The sequence below is a fragment of the Ahaetulla prasina genome, chromosome 1 (assembly GCF_028640845.1).
Source record: "Ahaetulla prasina isolate Xishuangbanna chromosome 1, ASM2864084v1, whole genome shotgun sequence".
NCBI lineage: Eukaryota > Metazoa > Chordata > Lepidosauria > Squamata > Colubridae > Ahaetulla > Ahaetulla prasina.
Genome location: NC_080539.1, coordinates 273,604,243 through 273,618,182, shown reverse-complemented (window position 1 = coordinate 273,618,182; position 13,940 = coordinate 273,604,243). Strand labels below are relative to the sequence as shown.

The window sequence follows — 13,940 nt, the reverse complement described above, 5'->3', positions numbered from 1 at the left end:
CCAGATGCGAACCCAGCCTGACCTTGACCAGCAGGAAAAATATGTTGTTATGTCTAATCATCCCTTGCACAACCACCCTCCTCCCCTCCTTTCCCACAGAGGAAATTGCGGCAGCGTATGGAAGCCTTCAGCCTAGTACGGCTTCCAAAGCTGACAAGAAATACATCTCTCTGAAAAAGAGGGCATCCCTCTTTTCTATATCTCAACCCTCCAGTAATGATTCTAGGTTAGAGGATAGGAGAGAAGAGGAGGAGAAATGGCTGTGGGCTTTGCAGATCTGCCCAACAAGATGACATTGGATTCCATCTATGCATGCACATTATTTTTTCATTGATTTGTGTGTTTGTTAGCTTTTGTGTTATTTCTGACAATATACTCTGCATTATAGCTGATTTTTTCAGCACAATTAAGATTTTAGCTGGTGTTAATTAATATGAAACCTATTGATGTTGGCTTTCACTCTCTATTTTCCAAACTGGCCGTGATTTTGTTTTACTTGAGTTTTTAAGAATTAATAAGTAATTTAATTTGCACTTCCAGAAAGCAATTCGCTCAAAGAATATAGACATCCATCCCTGTTTGCACTTCTCAGAGCTTTGCAATGTGCTGCTCTGTTTAGCAAAATAACATGTAGTTAATGTCCCCATATTAGGGAAACCACAAAACATCAAATTGCAAGTAATGGGGATAACAGTCAAAATGCATGTATTAGAGAAAAATGCATAGAAAAATATATGAATTCGGGAAAAACATTATATATTTTTGTCCTATCCATATCTGTATGTAAAAAAATAGTGTGGATATGAAAATGGAATGTAGGATAAAAAGTAGGAGAAACTTAGGAGTATACAAAATATTTCAGCTCAAACCAACTGATCCTCAAGTCTTCTGAGATTTACACTCTTGAAAAACCATGGCCTTTCTCTCAGGACTTGGACAAAATATATTGAAATAAACCTTAATTATTTTGAGCAGTTCTGGGTTTGTGAGTCCTGATTGATCCAATTGGCTGTTCTGTGACTTGTGCCTGGGTTGTTTTTACTCAGGCTTCCTCCATCTGAGCAGTACAATAAGTGGGACCAGTCATACCCCTCCTGCTTTGGCGTTTGATTGGTCAGGGTAATGTGAAAGTGGAAGGTTGAGAGGAAAGCAGAAGTAAAGCATCAGAAAAGTTGGTGGCAGCCACCAATCTACCAATATTTTGTGTTAGTTTTTTATTTATTTATATTCCATCTGTATTATTCTTACAAATAAGATGTTTTTTCCAACCTCCAACATTTTCCTCCATATACACACATACATAAACCCATCTCTGGATAACTCAATCCCAATGAGTGTTGCACTTGATTCTGATCATGCAAAGATGCATGTGCTCTAAGGCTATGCAAAGCATTTGAAAGGGGCAACATGCAGAAACACCTAAAAGGCCCATTTTTGAATCACAAAAAGCAGCTGCATCATTTGGAGGTTACTCATTTTCTATACCTTCTGAAGCTGCTAACTAAGCTTTGCAAATGGCATGGCTACTTGAACGATCATTATCTACATTCCGGCAAGCTGCAAACCAGCCTTTCCCAATCTGTCAATGGCTTTGCAAAGTCATAAGGTGCGTGTGCTGCAGTGCTTTGTAACCAAAGGTTGCTATTGCTTTCCTTATTGTGTAAAAGCAAGGCCTAGTAATACAGTGTTGGTTTAGCTAGCTTGGCGTTTGGGGTGTATGGGCAGTCTTTAAATGCTCTTGTTCAGAATCCATTTTAAAATACCAAAATGAATAACTGTGTTGGCATTAGGTAGTCATAGATCTTTGCTCAGACTGTTGGAGCTTATTTTATATTTAAGTCGGAGTTTCAAATTCTGAGTATGTATTAAGTGTGTGATATGAGTAGTGTGTGATATGTTTCGCTGTTTTTTTTCTTTAAATAGCATGATAAAATATAGCACTTAAAGTGCATGCTTGGGTGCAGCACAGAGATATTAACTATTATTTGTTAGCTCTTATAAAGTAACTTTCTTAGTAACAAGTACAATTTCTAATGGTTGACTGGGTTTTACTTTCCAGGGCTTAGCATCCCTACTATTATTAAAGTGCTTAAGTGCCCCATTACAGCCAAAGTAGCTGTTAATGAAAAGCACGTACATAAGTGTTGAATTATATTTGTTCTTTGTGCACAGTGTAATGATATGTGGGAAAGATCTTAACATTGGGCAAAGAGATACTGCCAACAGAACAGTCAGATAAGAGACAGGATAGCTTGTAACTAAATAAATAGGTGCTGCAAGAGGCTTAGAAGAGATCCTCCCTAGTATCTTAGGCTGTAAAGGAGACGGGTAGGATTGTACTTTCAGACTTGCAAGATTCTGATACCAGTAGTGGAATTCAAATCCTGTTGCTACCGGTTCTCAAATGGGAGTACGTGGGACGTGTGCTTTCTTTGCAAGCATGCGGTGCTTCTAGACATATGCAGAAGGTTCTGAGCATGCGCAGAGAGTTTTTGATGACGTCTGGGTGAATGGGCAGAGCCTCCCACCATCGCCGCTACCGGTTCACCCAAACCAGTAGCAACCCACCCATGTCTAATACTGTAGCTTTATACTATCTCTCAAGGCTAACATCAGTCTTGCAAGTCTGACAGTACAATCCTCCTCCCTGAACTCAGAGAAAAAACATTGGCATGTATATTTAAATGTTCTACCGCACCACTTCTTTTTCATCTCCAAGCATTATAATGCTGCTTGATAACCAATAACAGGATGTTCCATGGTAAGAGTCCAAATATTTAAAAAACTCAAAACAAAGTCAATGTCAGCGTTCCAGAAAAAAACCCCAACTCCAAGTAAAAACTCTGAAGCAAGCATTTTTCAAAGTTCTATTTACTAGAATAGGTAAACTGGCACATCTGGGAAAACCTAAATCTGAGAGGTCCATGTTTTCCCTCAGTAAATCAAAAAACCCAAAACCATCCCCTCACTCCTCAGTCAACCACATGCTCCAATCACCATCTGTCCCATCTCGAAACAGTACTCCAACCACTCCTCCTCCAGATGCAGGATCAGCCTGACCTTGGCCAACAGGAAGAATGCTATTATGTCTAAAGACAAACCCTCTACTAAATTCCCCCTCCTACTTTCTCACACATGAGAAAATGGCAGCACGGAAGCTTCTGGCCTAATATGGTTTCCAAAGCTGACAGTCAAGCTTAATATTGCCTCATAACCAGGCAATGGTTCTCTCTGAGCTTCGTTGTTTGTTTGCACATGTTTCATTACCTAACTAGATAACATCATCAATCTCACAACACATGGAAAATCTCACACCTGCTAGCACCAATGATGTTACTTGGTCAGGTAATGAAATATTTTCAAGCAAACAACCAAGCTCAAAGAACACCAAGGAGTCCACAATTCAACATGTTTTACCATTTTCTCCTGTGGTTCATGACTGTTCCTTAGAAACAGCCTATGAAGCTGAAATATGTTCATCTCTTTCTAGTTTAGATAATAGAAATACAAGATTTAAAACCAAAAATGAAGGAATAAGGTGTGCTTTCAATTGATTTTCTCTCAGTGCATCCTGTAGTCATCAGATTAGGAAAGGATGGTCAATTGTAACATGTGGCATTTACTGCTTCTTCTCCAAGCATTCATCCTATATTGGAGCTGGGTAAATACCAAATATTTGTTAATCACATTTAGTTTCTATAGTTATTCCTACAACATCATTTCCTTTGTTCACTGCCTCTTACATGCTGAGATTATATTTGAATTGCCCTTGCTAGAACTGATTGCAAAAAAGTTTAAAATTGAAACAATTCCAGCAAAGTTATATGGCAGAGTTCAGGGAAATCACTGTGAACAATTAATGTGGCATTAACAAAGGCATGTTAGCTGTTTTTGTTATTTTCTCTTTCCGTTATTTTCTAAAAAGCTGTTTCACAGTTTTTGACATACTTTATAGGTATTTCTAAAATCTAAATAACCTAACATTAAACTCTGATTGGCATCATACTTTGCTAAAACATTCTTGCTGAAGTCATCTCTAGCTCTTTCCATGTCTAAAACTTGAGAAGGATAGATGGTTTGTAATGTGTTTATGTCACCTAAGAATTCATGCTTTACAAAGTGTTTTAGGCTTTAATGGATAAGACTGATTTGGGAGCCAGATGTTCACAAGCATCTGTTTGACAACTCATGCTTTAAGGAAAAGCTTTGTGTTTAATGTTTCGGCTCAGAGTGCAGTCTCTCTTGAGAATTCAGGCCATAGTCATGGCAGAAGAAACCCAACTTTTTCAGGCAATTTCAGGCCATGGCAGCATTTTAGGGCGGGATAGAGAGGGGCGGGGACACAGAGAGATACCTATCCAATAAACAACTTAGCCAATCAGCTATTTTTTATCATATAAAATAGTAAAGTAGTACTATAGTAAAAAATAGTAAAGTAAGAAGTAACATACTGCATAATATTGCAGCTGTTTAAATTCAAAACAACTAAAAATATAAAACCATTTAAATGGTTAACATGCTAATAGACATACCCTTGTAAACATGTGCTCAGTGCTCAGAGAAAGAAGAGATGGTGAAAGAAATTTGAAGAAAACCAAGTAAAACTTCTGTCTTACTGTGGTGTAGAACTATCCCCATTGCTGTCTCATAGACTAATTATGGAAAGTAGTTGAAGCACTTGAGGCTATTACTTATTTGATTTGGCCTGGTTGCAGCAAACCAGCTGTTAAATTCTTTTTCTTTCTCTGGGACATAGCAGGATAAGGTTGAGAGAAGAGCTCCCAATGCCCACCAGCAGGCCTGAACTGCTCACTTGCCTGAATTCCTGCAGGCTGCCCCTTTTACTGGCATGCTATGATTCAGGAACAAGGCAAGTCCAGTTCCTGTAGGAAACTTACTATGGGTAATTTCCAGTTTAGTTTGTAATCCTGCACAATTCCACTCAATTCCTGTATCCAGATAACAGCACACCCACCATTCAGTTCAATAAGGAAAAAAGAAGGAAGGAAGGAAGGAAGGAAGGAAGGAAGGAAGGAAGGAAGGAAGGAAGGAAGGAAGGAAGGAAGGAAGGGGAGAGAAAGAAGAGCAAGAAAGAGAGAAAGAAAAGTTGATATTTATTTATTTATTTTTTAACCATTAAGTAAACATCAAAATATTAAAGTAGCAAAACCAGAACACAAAAAGCATGCAAAGCTGATAAAAAGGAAGATGACTCAATAACAGCTATCTACATTATTTATATCCAACCTTATCCCTTTTATGTATATAATATGGCAAAATTGAGATGGAAAGTACGGTATTAGTCTAGCCTTCCTTTTATTCTGCATATGAAAAAAAAAACAAATTTGAAGGAAGCAAATTTGATGGACAGAAATGATGTATCTGACAGTTCCATTACTAGAAAACATTTAGGATGATGGCTGGCTAAGCTGAAGAGGAAGAGGGCCAGGCAGCCTGTGGCCAGTTGCCTAGAATCAAATCAAGAGATGCAGAAGTTGGCCAGGATGAAGCCCGTGATGTGAGTGCAGCATAGATAGCTAGGGAAACATGGGAGCTCAAGAAAAAATATTTCTATTTTGTAGCATAGTTTTCCATCTCAAAAGGAAAAAAAACTAATTGTAGGGCCAAGACATCACATTGCACAGAGGCTCCCAGAGAATATTATATGGGAATTATATGCTATGCGGGGTGGGGGGGGGAGGAGAGTGCTATGGGCTTATACATTATGGAATTTTAAAATTGTAAGCCACTCAGCATAACCATGTGTGAATTGGGTAGTCATATACATATGTTTGTTTAATTAATAAATAAAATTGTAGCTATAGCAAATTCTTGACTTAAAGGACTAATGGAGGAAGGAAGGTTGAGTAAAGCAGAATGCCTACTGAATCATTATTGGATTTACACATATTTATAGGGTGCATTTTATGCACATATTAAATGCCAATTTTAACATGCTAAGAAATATAGAGTGTATGAACCTGTTGCGTTTGAAATCAATTAAGCTAAGGTCCATTAAACTTAGAGCTTATTGTATTGGTTCTTCAGTGTTTTGAGAAGATTTCTGTTCTTAGTGAACAAGCAACTCTTTTTCACTACAGATCACCTTTTTGCTAGGCCATGGTGATAATGATATGTTAGGAATGGAAATCCATGCAAGCATTAGAAAAGGTTAGAAAAATAACCAGTACTTTAGACCAGTTCAGCCTTTTGATCATATGGCTCAATATAGAATCATAGGGCTGGAAAGAACCTTAGAAATCTTCCAGTCCAATCCCCTCATCAAGAGTTAGGGTTAGCGTCCTTATACGATCCAGGACAAATGGTTGTGCAATCTGTTTTTGAAAAACTCCAGCGATGGAGTACTTACAACTCCAGAAGGCAAGCTGTTCCGTTGATTAATTCCTGTCAGGAAAATCCTCCTTAGTTTTTAGTTGGAAGTCCTTCTGACAAGCTTTCACCCATTGCTTCTTAGCCTGCCCTCAGATGTTATGGAAAATAAATCAACCCCCTATTCTCTGTGACAGCTCTTCAAGTTTTGGAAGACAGCTATCATGTCATCCCTAAACCTTGTCTTAATTAAGCTAAACACACCTAGTTCTCTTCATTGTACAAGTTATCATCTTATCATCTTTATTGCTCTTCTCTGCACTCTTTCTAGAGGCCCAGCATCTTTTTTTGTATCGTGGTGACCAGAACTGGACACTGTATTTCAAGTGTGGCCTCACTAGTACACTATAGAAGGATAATATCACTTCTTGATGCTATGCTATCTCTTATGTTCATGCAATCTAAGACTGCATTGGCTTTTTTGGTAGCTACAGCACACTGCTGATTCATACTTAAGTGGTGGTCCACCAGGACTTCTGTTGAGCCAGGTTCTGCCTATTCTATACCTATACATTTGGTTTTTCCTGCCCAAATACAGGACCTTACTTTTCTCACCACTACACTGCATCTTGTTGGATAGGGCCCAATGCTCACCCCGTCAAGATATTTCTGAATCTTGAGTCCATCTTCCATACTGTCCTCTGACTGAGAACATCTCTTCAGATGCCTGAATAGCCCACTGGTAAAAGGAAAATAAAATTTTAACTGCGTCTTGTTCCTTTTTTAACTCTTTGCCACCTTCCTTACATTTCTTTACCCCCTTCTCCACTTTTCCTACAGCACAGGTATTCCATGCGTGACATTTTAATTACAAGATGTTTGAATGCACATTTGGCACTTTGAATTATTGGTATATTGCAAAGGCATCTGGAAGAACTGAGTTCTACAGAATTCATCTCCAGTTGTTAAATATCTGATAGAATGGGAGGATGAAGCTAACTTGCAAACTTGCCATCTTTCTTCGATACAGAACCATCTAGCAAATTATTAAACTAAATTGAGAATCTATTTAATATACAGTATTTCTATGCTACACATAATAGGCTTCTTGTGGATATATGATGACAACTCCTTAGTTGCATAATAAAGAGATTCTTATAATATCTTGAAATAGTGCAGAAGGTTAAATCTGATAATTACAGCCTTTCACTTGATTTCTTGATTGTGGTATAACTTTAACCTACGTTCTTCGGTAAGGCAAGCTGGGAAAAAAAGAATTATTTGACTCTATATAAGTATTCAGTGAGATAATTTTACAGTTGCTTTCATCACCCACATCCACCAAAATAATCAGCCAAAATGCATTTTGTTATCTATATTTGATCAGTCCATCTTTTCTTCATGTCTGTCCAATGGGTATGAGATAGCTAGTGCAACAATTTGGTGGTAATAAATATAAAACAGAACAGTTATGAATAATGCTGCAAATAAAAATATGAAGTTAAGATATTCCACAAGTTATTTCTTTGACACAGTCAAATATAGAAATATATACTATGCACAAATGCACACCATCATTTTTTTAAGTATCCAACATTAATGCAACTTCACCTTTTTTTATCTCCCTTTATCTTTTTATCTATAGAGCAGCTTTTGTCTTAATATTGAATAATACTTCAGACTCAACCTTGAGAATCTGACCTCTATTTAATAGAAGGGAGAGGGAGTATTCTCTCTTTTTCTGAAAATGGGGATGGAAAGGAAGATTAAAATTAATATTATATTAATAATATTATTAATATATCTAACTTAAAATAATAGCAGAATATTCAATTTAACTAACAATTTAGGGTAAGATCAATAGTTCTTTTCCCAGATAAATAACTTACTTTTTCCTTTGTTCCACAAGTCATCCATATTCCCCTGGCTATGATACAAATTCCCACCAACTCCTTTTATATGACATGGCATCTTGGTGCTTTCTTCATCTCATTTGTAGCCCATACTAAAAGCAGCTCAAAATTTCTTTAGCTGCTCCAGTTTTAAAATAGTGCTTTCCCTCTTCTCCTGACCTAGTTTCCATGTGCTTCACTCATGATGGGGTTGATGATGTGATCAAAGGCTGTGATCTGCTCAGCTCGTATTGGCCACTTTAGACTGCTACAAAAATACCTCTCCCTTTCTATCACTGACCATTTTTCTTGGGCTGCAGGAAAGACTAGATAGCTGGCTTCCATAGACTGGTTGAATCAGATACGTTTTTTTAAAAAAAACTTGCCCAATCTAACATGGTGTCCTTATGTTCAATAATTTAGCAGTCTTTTGAGAAGTAGATCTGTGTTGTACAACTTGATTTCCATTGCTTCGCTCCTCAGAATCTCACATTCATTCATTCATTCATTCATTTATTAGTATGTACAAGATAAAAGGTATGAGTATGAACATGGACATGAAAGAGTGAAATGAATACAAATAAATGGGGACAGTAGGACAAGGACGGTAGGCACACTGGTGCACTTATGCATGCCCCCTTTATGGACCTCTTAGGAATGGGGTGAGGTCCACAGTAGACAGTTTAAGGTTGAAGCGATGGGGATTTGAGGATGTAACAACGGAGTTGGATAGAGCATTCCAGGCGTTGACCACTCTGTGGCTGAAGTTGTATTTTCTAAAATCGAGTTTGGAGCAGTTTACCTTGAGTTTGTATCAATTGTTTGCCCATGTATTATTGAGGTTGAAGCTGAAGAAGTTGTTGACAGGTAAGATGTTGTAGCAGACAATTTTGTGTACTATGTTTAGATCAGACCACAGGCAGCACAGTTGCAGATTGTCTAAGCCTAAAATTTCAAGCCTAGTGGCATAAGGGATTCTATTGTAAGTGGAGTACTCTTCTCGTGAAATACCTCTGAACTTGCTCAATCATATTAATGTTTGATATACAGTGTGGATTCCAGGCAAATGAGATGTATTCAAGAATTAGATGTATTCAAGATTTATTATTATTATTATTTATTATTATTATTAATTATTAGTATTAGTATTATTTAGTATTAAGATTAAAGATGTATTCAAGAATTAGAAAACTTACAACTCCATCGACTTCGACATGATCTGTGTTTAACACACAAAATCATCTATTGCAATATCCTTCCTATAAAAGACTACTTCAGCTTCAATTGCAATATTACAAGAGCAAAAAATAGATTCAAACTTAATGTCAACCGCTTCAAACTTGATTGCAGAAAATATGACTTCTGTAACAGAGTTGTTAATACTTGGAACTCATTACCTGACTCCATAGTCTCTACTCAAAATCCCAAAATCTTCAACCAAAACCTGTCTACTATTGACCTCACCCCATTCCTAAGAGGACTATAAGGGGCATGCATAAGAGCACAAAAGTGCCTACCGTTCCTGTCCTATTGTTCCCTTCATTATATCAAATTAATATAGTTGATGCATATATTTTTTACATACATACATACATACATACATATACATACATACATACATACATACATACATACATATATATATATATATATATATATATATATATTCTTCAAGATATGTTGTTTTATCTATGACAATTGTTTGTGTATACTGTTGTGACAAAAAGAAATAAAAAAAATTGGTCTGGCAAAGGTTTTGTATGCCATGTTATGGGAGAAGAAGTTTTGCAAAATTAGGTTAACAATTCTTAATGCCTTTTTGGCAATGCTGTTACAGTGAGCTCTGGGGCTTAGATTGTTTGAGATGAGTACTCCTAGGTCAGGGGTGGGTTCTACTTACCTTTACTACCAGTTCACAATGGGACCACACATGCGTTTGTGCATATGCAGAAACTTCCTGATGATGTTCAGGTCAGTGGACGGAGCCTCCCACTGGTTTTACTACTGGTTCTTGAGAACCGGTCTGAACCGGGGGGCAACCTACCATTGTCCTAGGTACTTGACAGAATGAGGGTCGTCTATGAGGTCGTTTCCACCCAACTTGTATTTGGTGTTCTGATTTTTATTGCCAATCTGTAGGAAAGATCATTTATTAGTTGAGATTTGGAATTGCCAAATGTGCAACCATTCTGACACATGGCCAAGGTCATTTTGTAGGGCAGCAGCATTGTCAGTGGTATTAAGTAATTTTATACCATCAGCCAAGAGGACGCAGCTGCTTTTAGTATGATCACATAGGTCATTGATGTAAAGCAGAAAGAGTGTGGGTCCTAAAATGCTGCCTTGGGGGACACCACTGTTAACTGGTGACAAATGTCACATGTGTAACATTTGGAGAAAGAAGACTTGGGAAGTTCTTTCCACTACCTGGGAGCTTCCCCCTTCCCAACCCGTCCCAGGAACAAGCCCAGAAAAGCTGTGATGTGATCCTGCTCCATAGATCATTAGGGATAGGAAGTGAAAGTGGAACTCTGCTTTTATCTTTGTGTTGATGTCTCAACATAGCAATCCAAATCGAGCACTGAGGGAAAGGATCACATGAAGGGAAAGGAAGATCAGCTTTGCCTTGCATGTTTTTTGCACTCTCATGGGTTGCTTGACAGAATATTGGTATTAAAGTATTGTTTAATCATAGTCTTTCTCATTGGAATGCTGTTTCCATAAAACAGTTTTCCACAAAACAGTTTTCCACTAGTGTGTAATGTTTTAAATCAGTTGGTCTTTTAAAATAAGTATCAGAAGAATTACACATTGCTAACTCAATACCAGCTACCAACATTGTCTTTTTTAAGAATACCCAAGATAGACCTATAGCTGTTCTTTGAGTAATAGAACTTTTGTCTATTCGTGTGTTTTAAAAAAAGGCAGAAAGAGGAAAAAAAATCAGTAAAATGAAAAAGATCACTGGATTCATTGGGAGACTATAGATGAGATGGGTTCAAGGTGCAGAGGGGAGAATAGGGTCCATTCAACTTTCAAACTCTCCCCAAATTGCTTACATAAACAAAAACTTGGAATCTCTTTGATTAAGTAACTGGAACTATCATGAGTTGAAAACTGATTTTTAATTTAAATGTTGACTCTGTATTTTCTCTTTCTCCACTTTTAAAAGGGAGGTCCAATCCAGAACAGAAAATCCAAACGTTGCCTGGAGTTGCAGGAAAACAGCGACAATGAATTTGGATTCCAACTAGTTCTCCAGAAATGTTCTGGCCAGCACTGGTCTATAACAAACATCCTGAAAAGCTTGCCAACATAGACTTTTGAGTGGGAGAGGAGATCTTCTCATTACTCTTCTTGCTACTGTGTAGCAAACGTTTTGCAACGACACCTGCAGTTTCCCTCCTTGTTTCATTTTTGTGTGAGTGTGTGAGTGTCCGCTTGAGGGCTGAGAACAGACACTTTTATTTCATAATGGCATTTTCATGTGATTTATAGATTGATTCTGAATTGCAGGTGATGGTAGAATATGTTAAAGTATTTTGCAATTGTATATAGGGGGAAAATGGAAAATATTTATAATTCAGACAATAAAATTTTATTGAATAAAAACACAGTAGTCTCTTTGTTTATTTAACCTAGGTAAGCCAGCTATCTATCATAAGAGTAATCTATGTACTTAATGGATATCCAGTTTGCTTTTTCTTTTACTTTTTCACAAGAGCATTTAGAATTTATATTTCCTTTAGTCCCTCTTTGCTTTAAGTATTTCCCCATTTGTTGTCTCTTCCTTCTAAGTACAATTTACCAATATTAGTGCATCATTCAGGGAACTTTTAAACCTATACAAAAAGCACACAGAGTTCCTGCATCAATTCTGTAGATTCATTAAGGGAAAAGGAAGAATCCCTTAGCATTCATAGAGTTTCAATTAAGTACTGAGCATATAACTTAACTGATTTTAAAAAATACATTTGACTAATTACATGTCATTTCCTTTTACTTAAAAGTCTTATATTAATGACTGGAACTTTCATAGCACTCAAGAGACTCAATTTACCCAAAGCATGGATTTGCCTGCTGGTTTTTGGTGTTAGAAGCTGGTTTCCGCAGAGAAATCATTATGCTAAGACTGTAACTTGAAATACAAAATGTAGAGTAGGGACATTTTATATCCTCTTCCTGTAGGCAGAGTGGAGGAATATAGTTATACTTGTCTAAATAAATGTAGCAGAACACATTTACTTTATATCAAAGTATGGTACAATTTTACACAAGCCTATTTTGAAGTAAATCCAATCAATTTAATCATCTATCCTTCCTAAGTAAGCGTGCTAGGATTGCTAATCCGTTTTTTTTTAAATAGTTTTATTCAAAGTAAATCATATTGAAACAAATTTCGTCAATATTCTTATTTCAATTTCTATTCATTTCTTTCCCTAAGTAATTTTTGCATCTTTTTCTTAAAAAATGTCCATGTTTTATAACTGCTCCCAATATTAAGTTTATAAATTTGAGAACGATCTTTTCAGTTACTCGGGTTTTTTTTAATTACAGTAAATATTTAAATTCTGTTAAATGTTTGGTACCTTATTTTGATATTTCCTTATGAAAAAAATTGCAGTGTTCCTTTGTCTTCTATGTAATCATTGGCAATTATTTAATTCATTTTTCTCCTGCAATTGCTTTTAAAAATGTCCCATTGAATACTTGGTTGTGTTAGATCTATCAAAAAGGTAAAAAGCTTGCTTTAGCTTTTCAGTGCTTTGGAATTTTATCACAGAACTAAATAAACATTTCACTATTAGGTATGTCTATAATTGATTACTCACCGTAATTCACATTCCACTGGTAGATCTCTTAAATCAGATCTGTCCATATACTTGCACCGTTTTGTAATTTTGGTGATTGGTTACAGTATGTGCTATCAAGTTAACACTTAGAGCCCACATAGATAGACCTTCTCCAGGATGATCATAATTTATGAGTAGCATAATTTATGAGTAGCTATTCTAAAAAAAAAAAAGACAATTGTGACTTATTTGAAACATAAAATACAAGGGGAACCATAATCCCATATAATATCTCTGTCTTTTCAAATAATATTGAAGTAGCCTGGTGCAATAGAAACTCCTCTGGATTTGGAAGACCATTAAGTTGAAAGAGTTTTCCCAATCAAGTCTATAAGTTTTTTGTGATGTGGCTTCATATCTTTTATAAATGGACACATACATAGGTGTTCATTATATGTGCTATCCTTTTTACACTTAATGTACAGTAACTACTTTTATCCCTTGAATTAGTAATGATTCTATCTACCTCACCCAACATTTTGATACTACATCAAAAACGATCATCTCACTTCTCAAACTGGAATTAAATCATCAATATTATATATATGTCTGTCGTAATCTTTAAAAAATATTTGGTATGTTGGAGGATGCAATAAAGGATAGTAATGTTATTTTAATGTTGTTCTTCTCTAAAGCCTAGGGAATGAATGAATGAATGAATTACTTGCTTTCTCTTCATAATGTCTAATTTCTCCCTCCCTCCTTTCCCCCTTCTCTCTCTCTCTCTCTCTCTCAGATATAGCCAATAGGTATTAAAGATTCATCCCGAGTTCATTTCCTTATTCTTCTTCATAGATCAAGTTGTCTATCTGAAAATAAAATCCCTAATTTTGAGCTGTTTCTCCTACTACATCATCAGAATGAG

At 36.4% G+C, this 13,940-nt stretch overlaps 1 protein-coding gene across 5 annotated transcripts in view; it reads left to right on the top strand.

The window, feature by feature from the left end:
* GALNT18 (polypeptide N-acetylgalactosaminyltransferase 18) overlaps window positions 1–11,826 on the top strand; it is a 397,689-nt gene extending 385,863 nt beyond the window's left edge. For 4 of the 5 annotated variants that reach the window (XM_058159987.1, XM_058159968.1, XM_058159959.1 and 1 more), the window contains one exon: window positions 11,395–11,825. In XM_058159987.1, coding sequence (XP_058015970.1) covers window positions 11,395–11,541 — 147 coding nt within the window. In that variant the 3' untranslated portion in view covers window positions 11,542–11,825. Of the gene's footprint in view, window positions 1–11,394 lie in introns of all 5 variants that reach the window. The other variant, XM_058159996.1, reaches the window with a different exon arrangement.
* The last annotated feature ends 2,114 nt before the right edge of the window (window positions 11,827–13,940 follow it).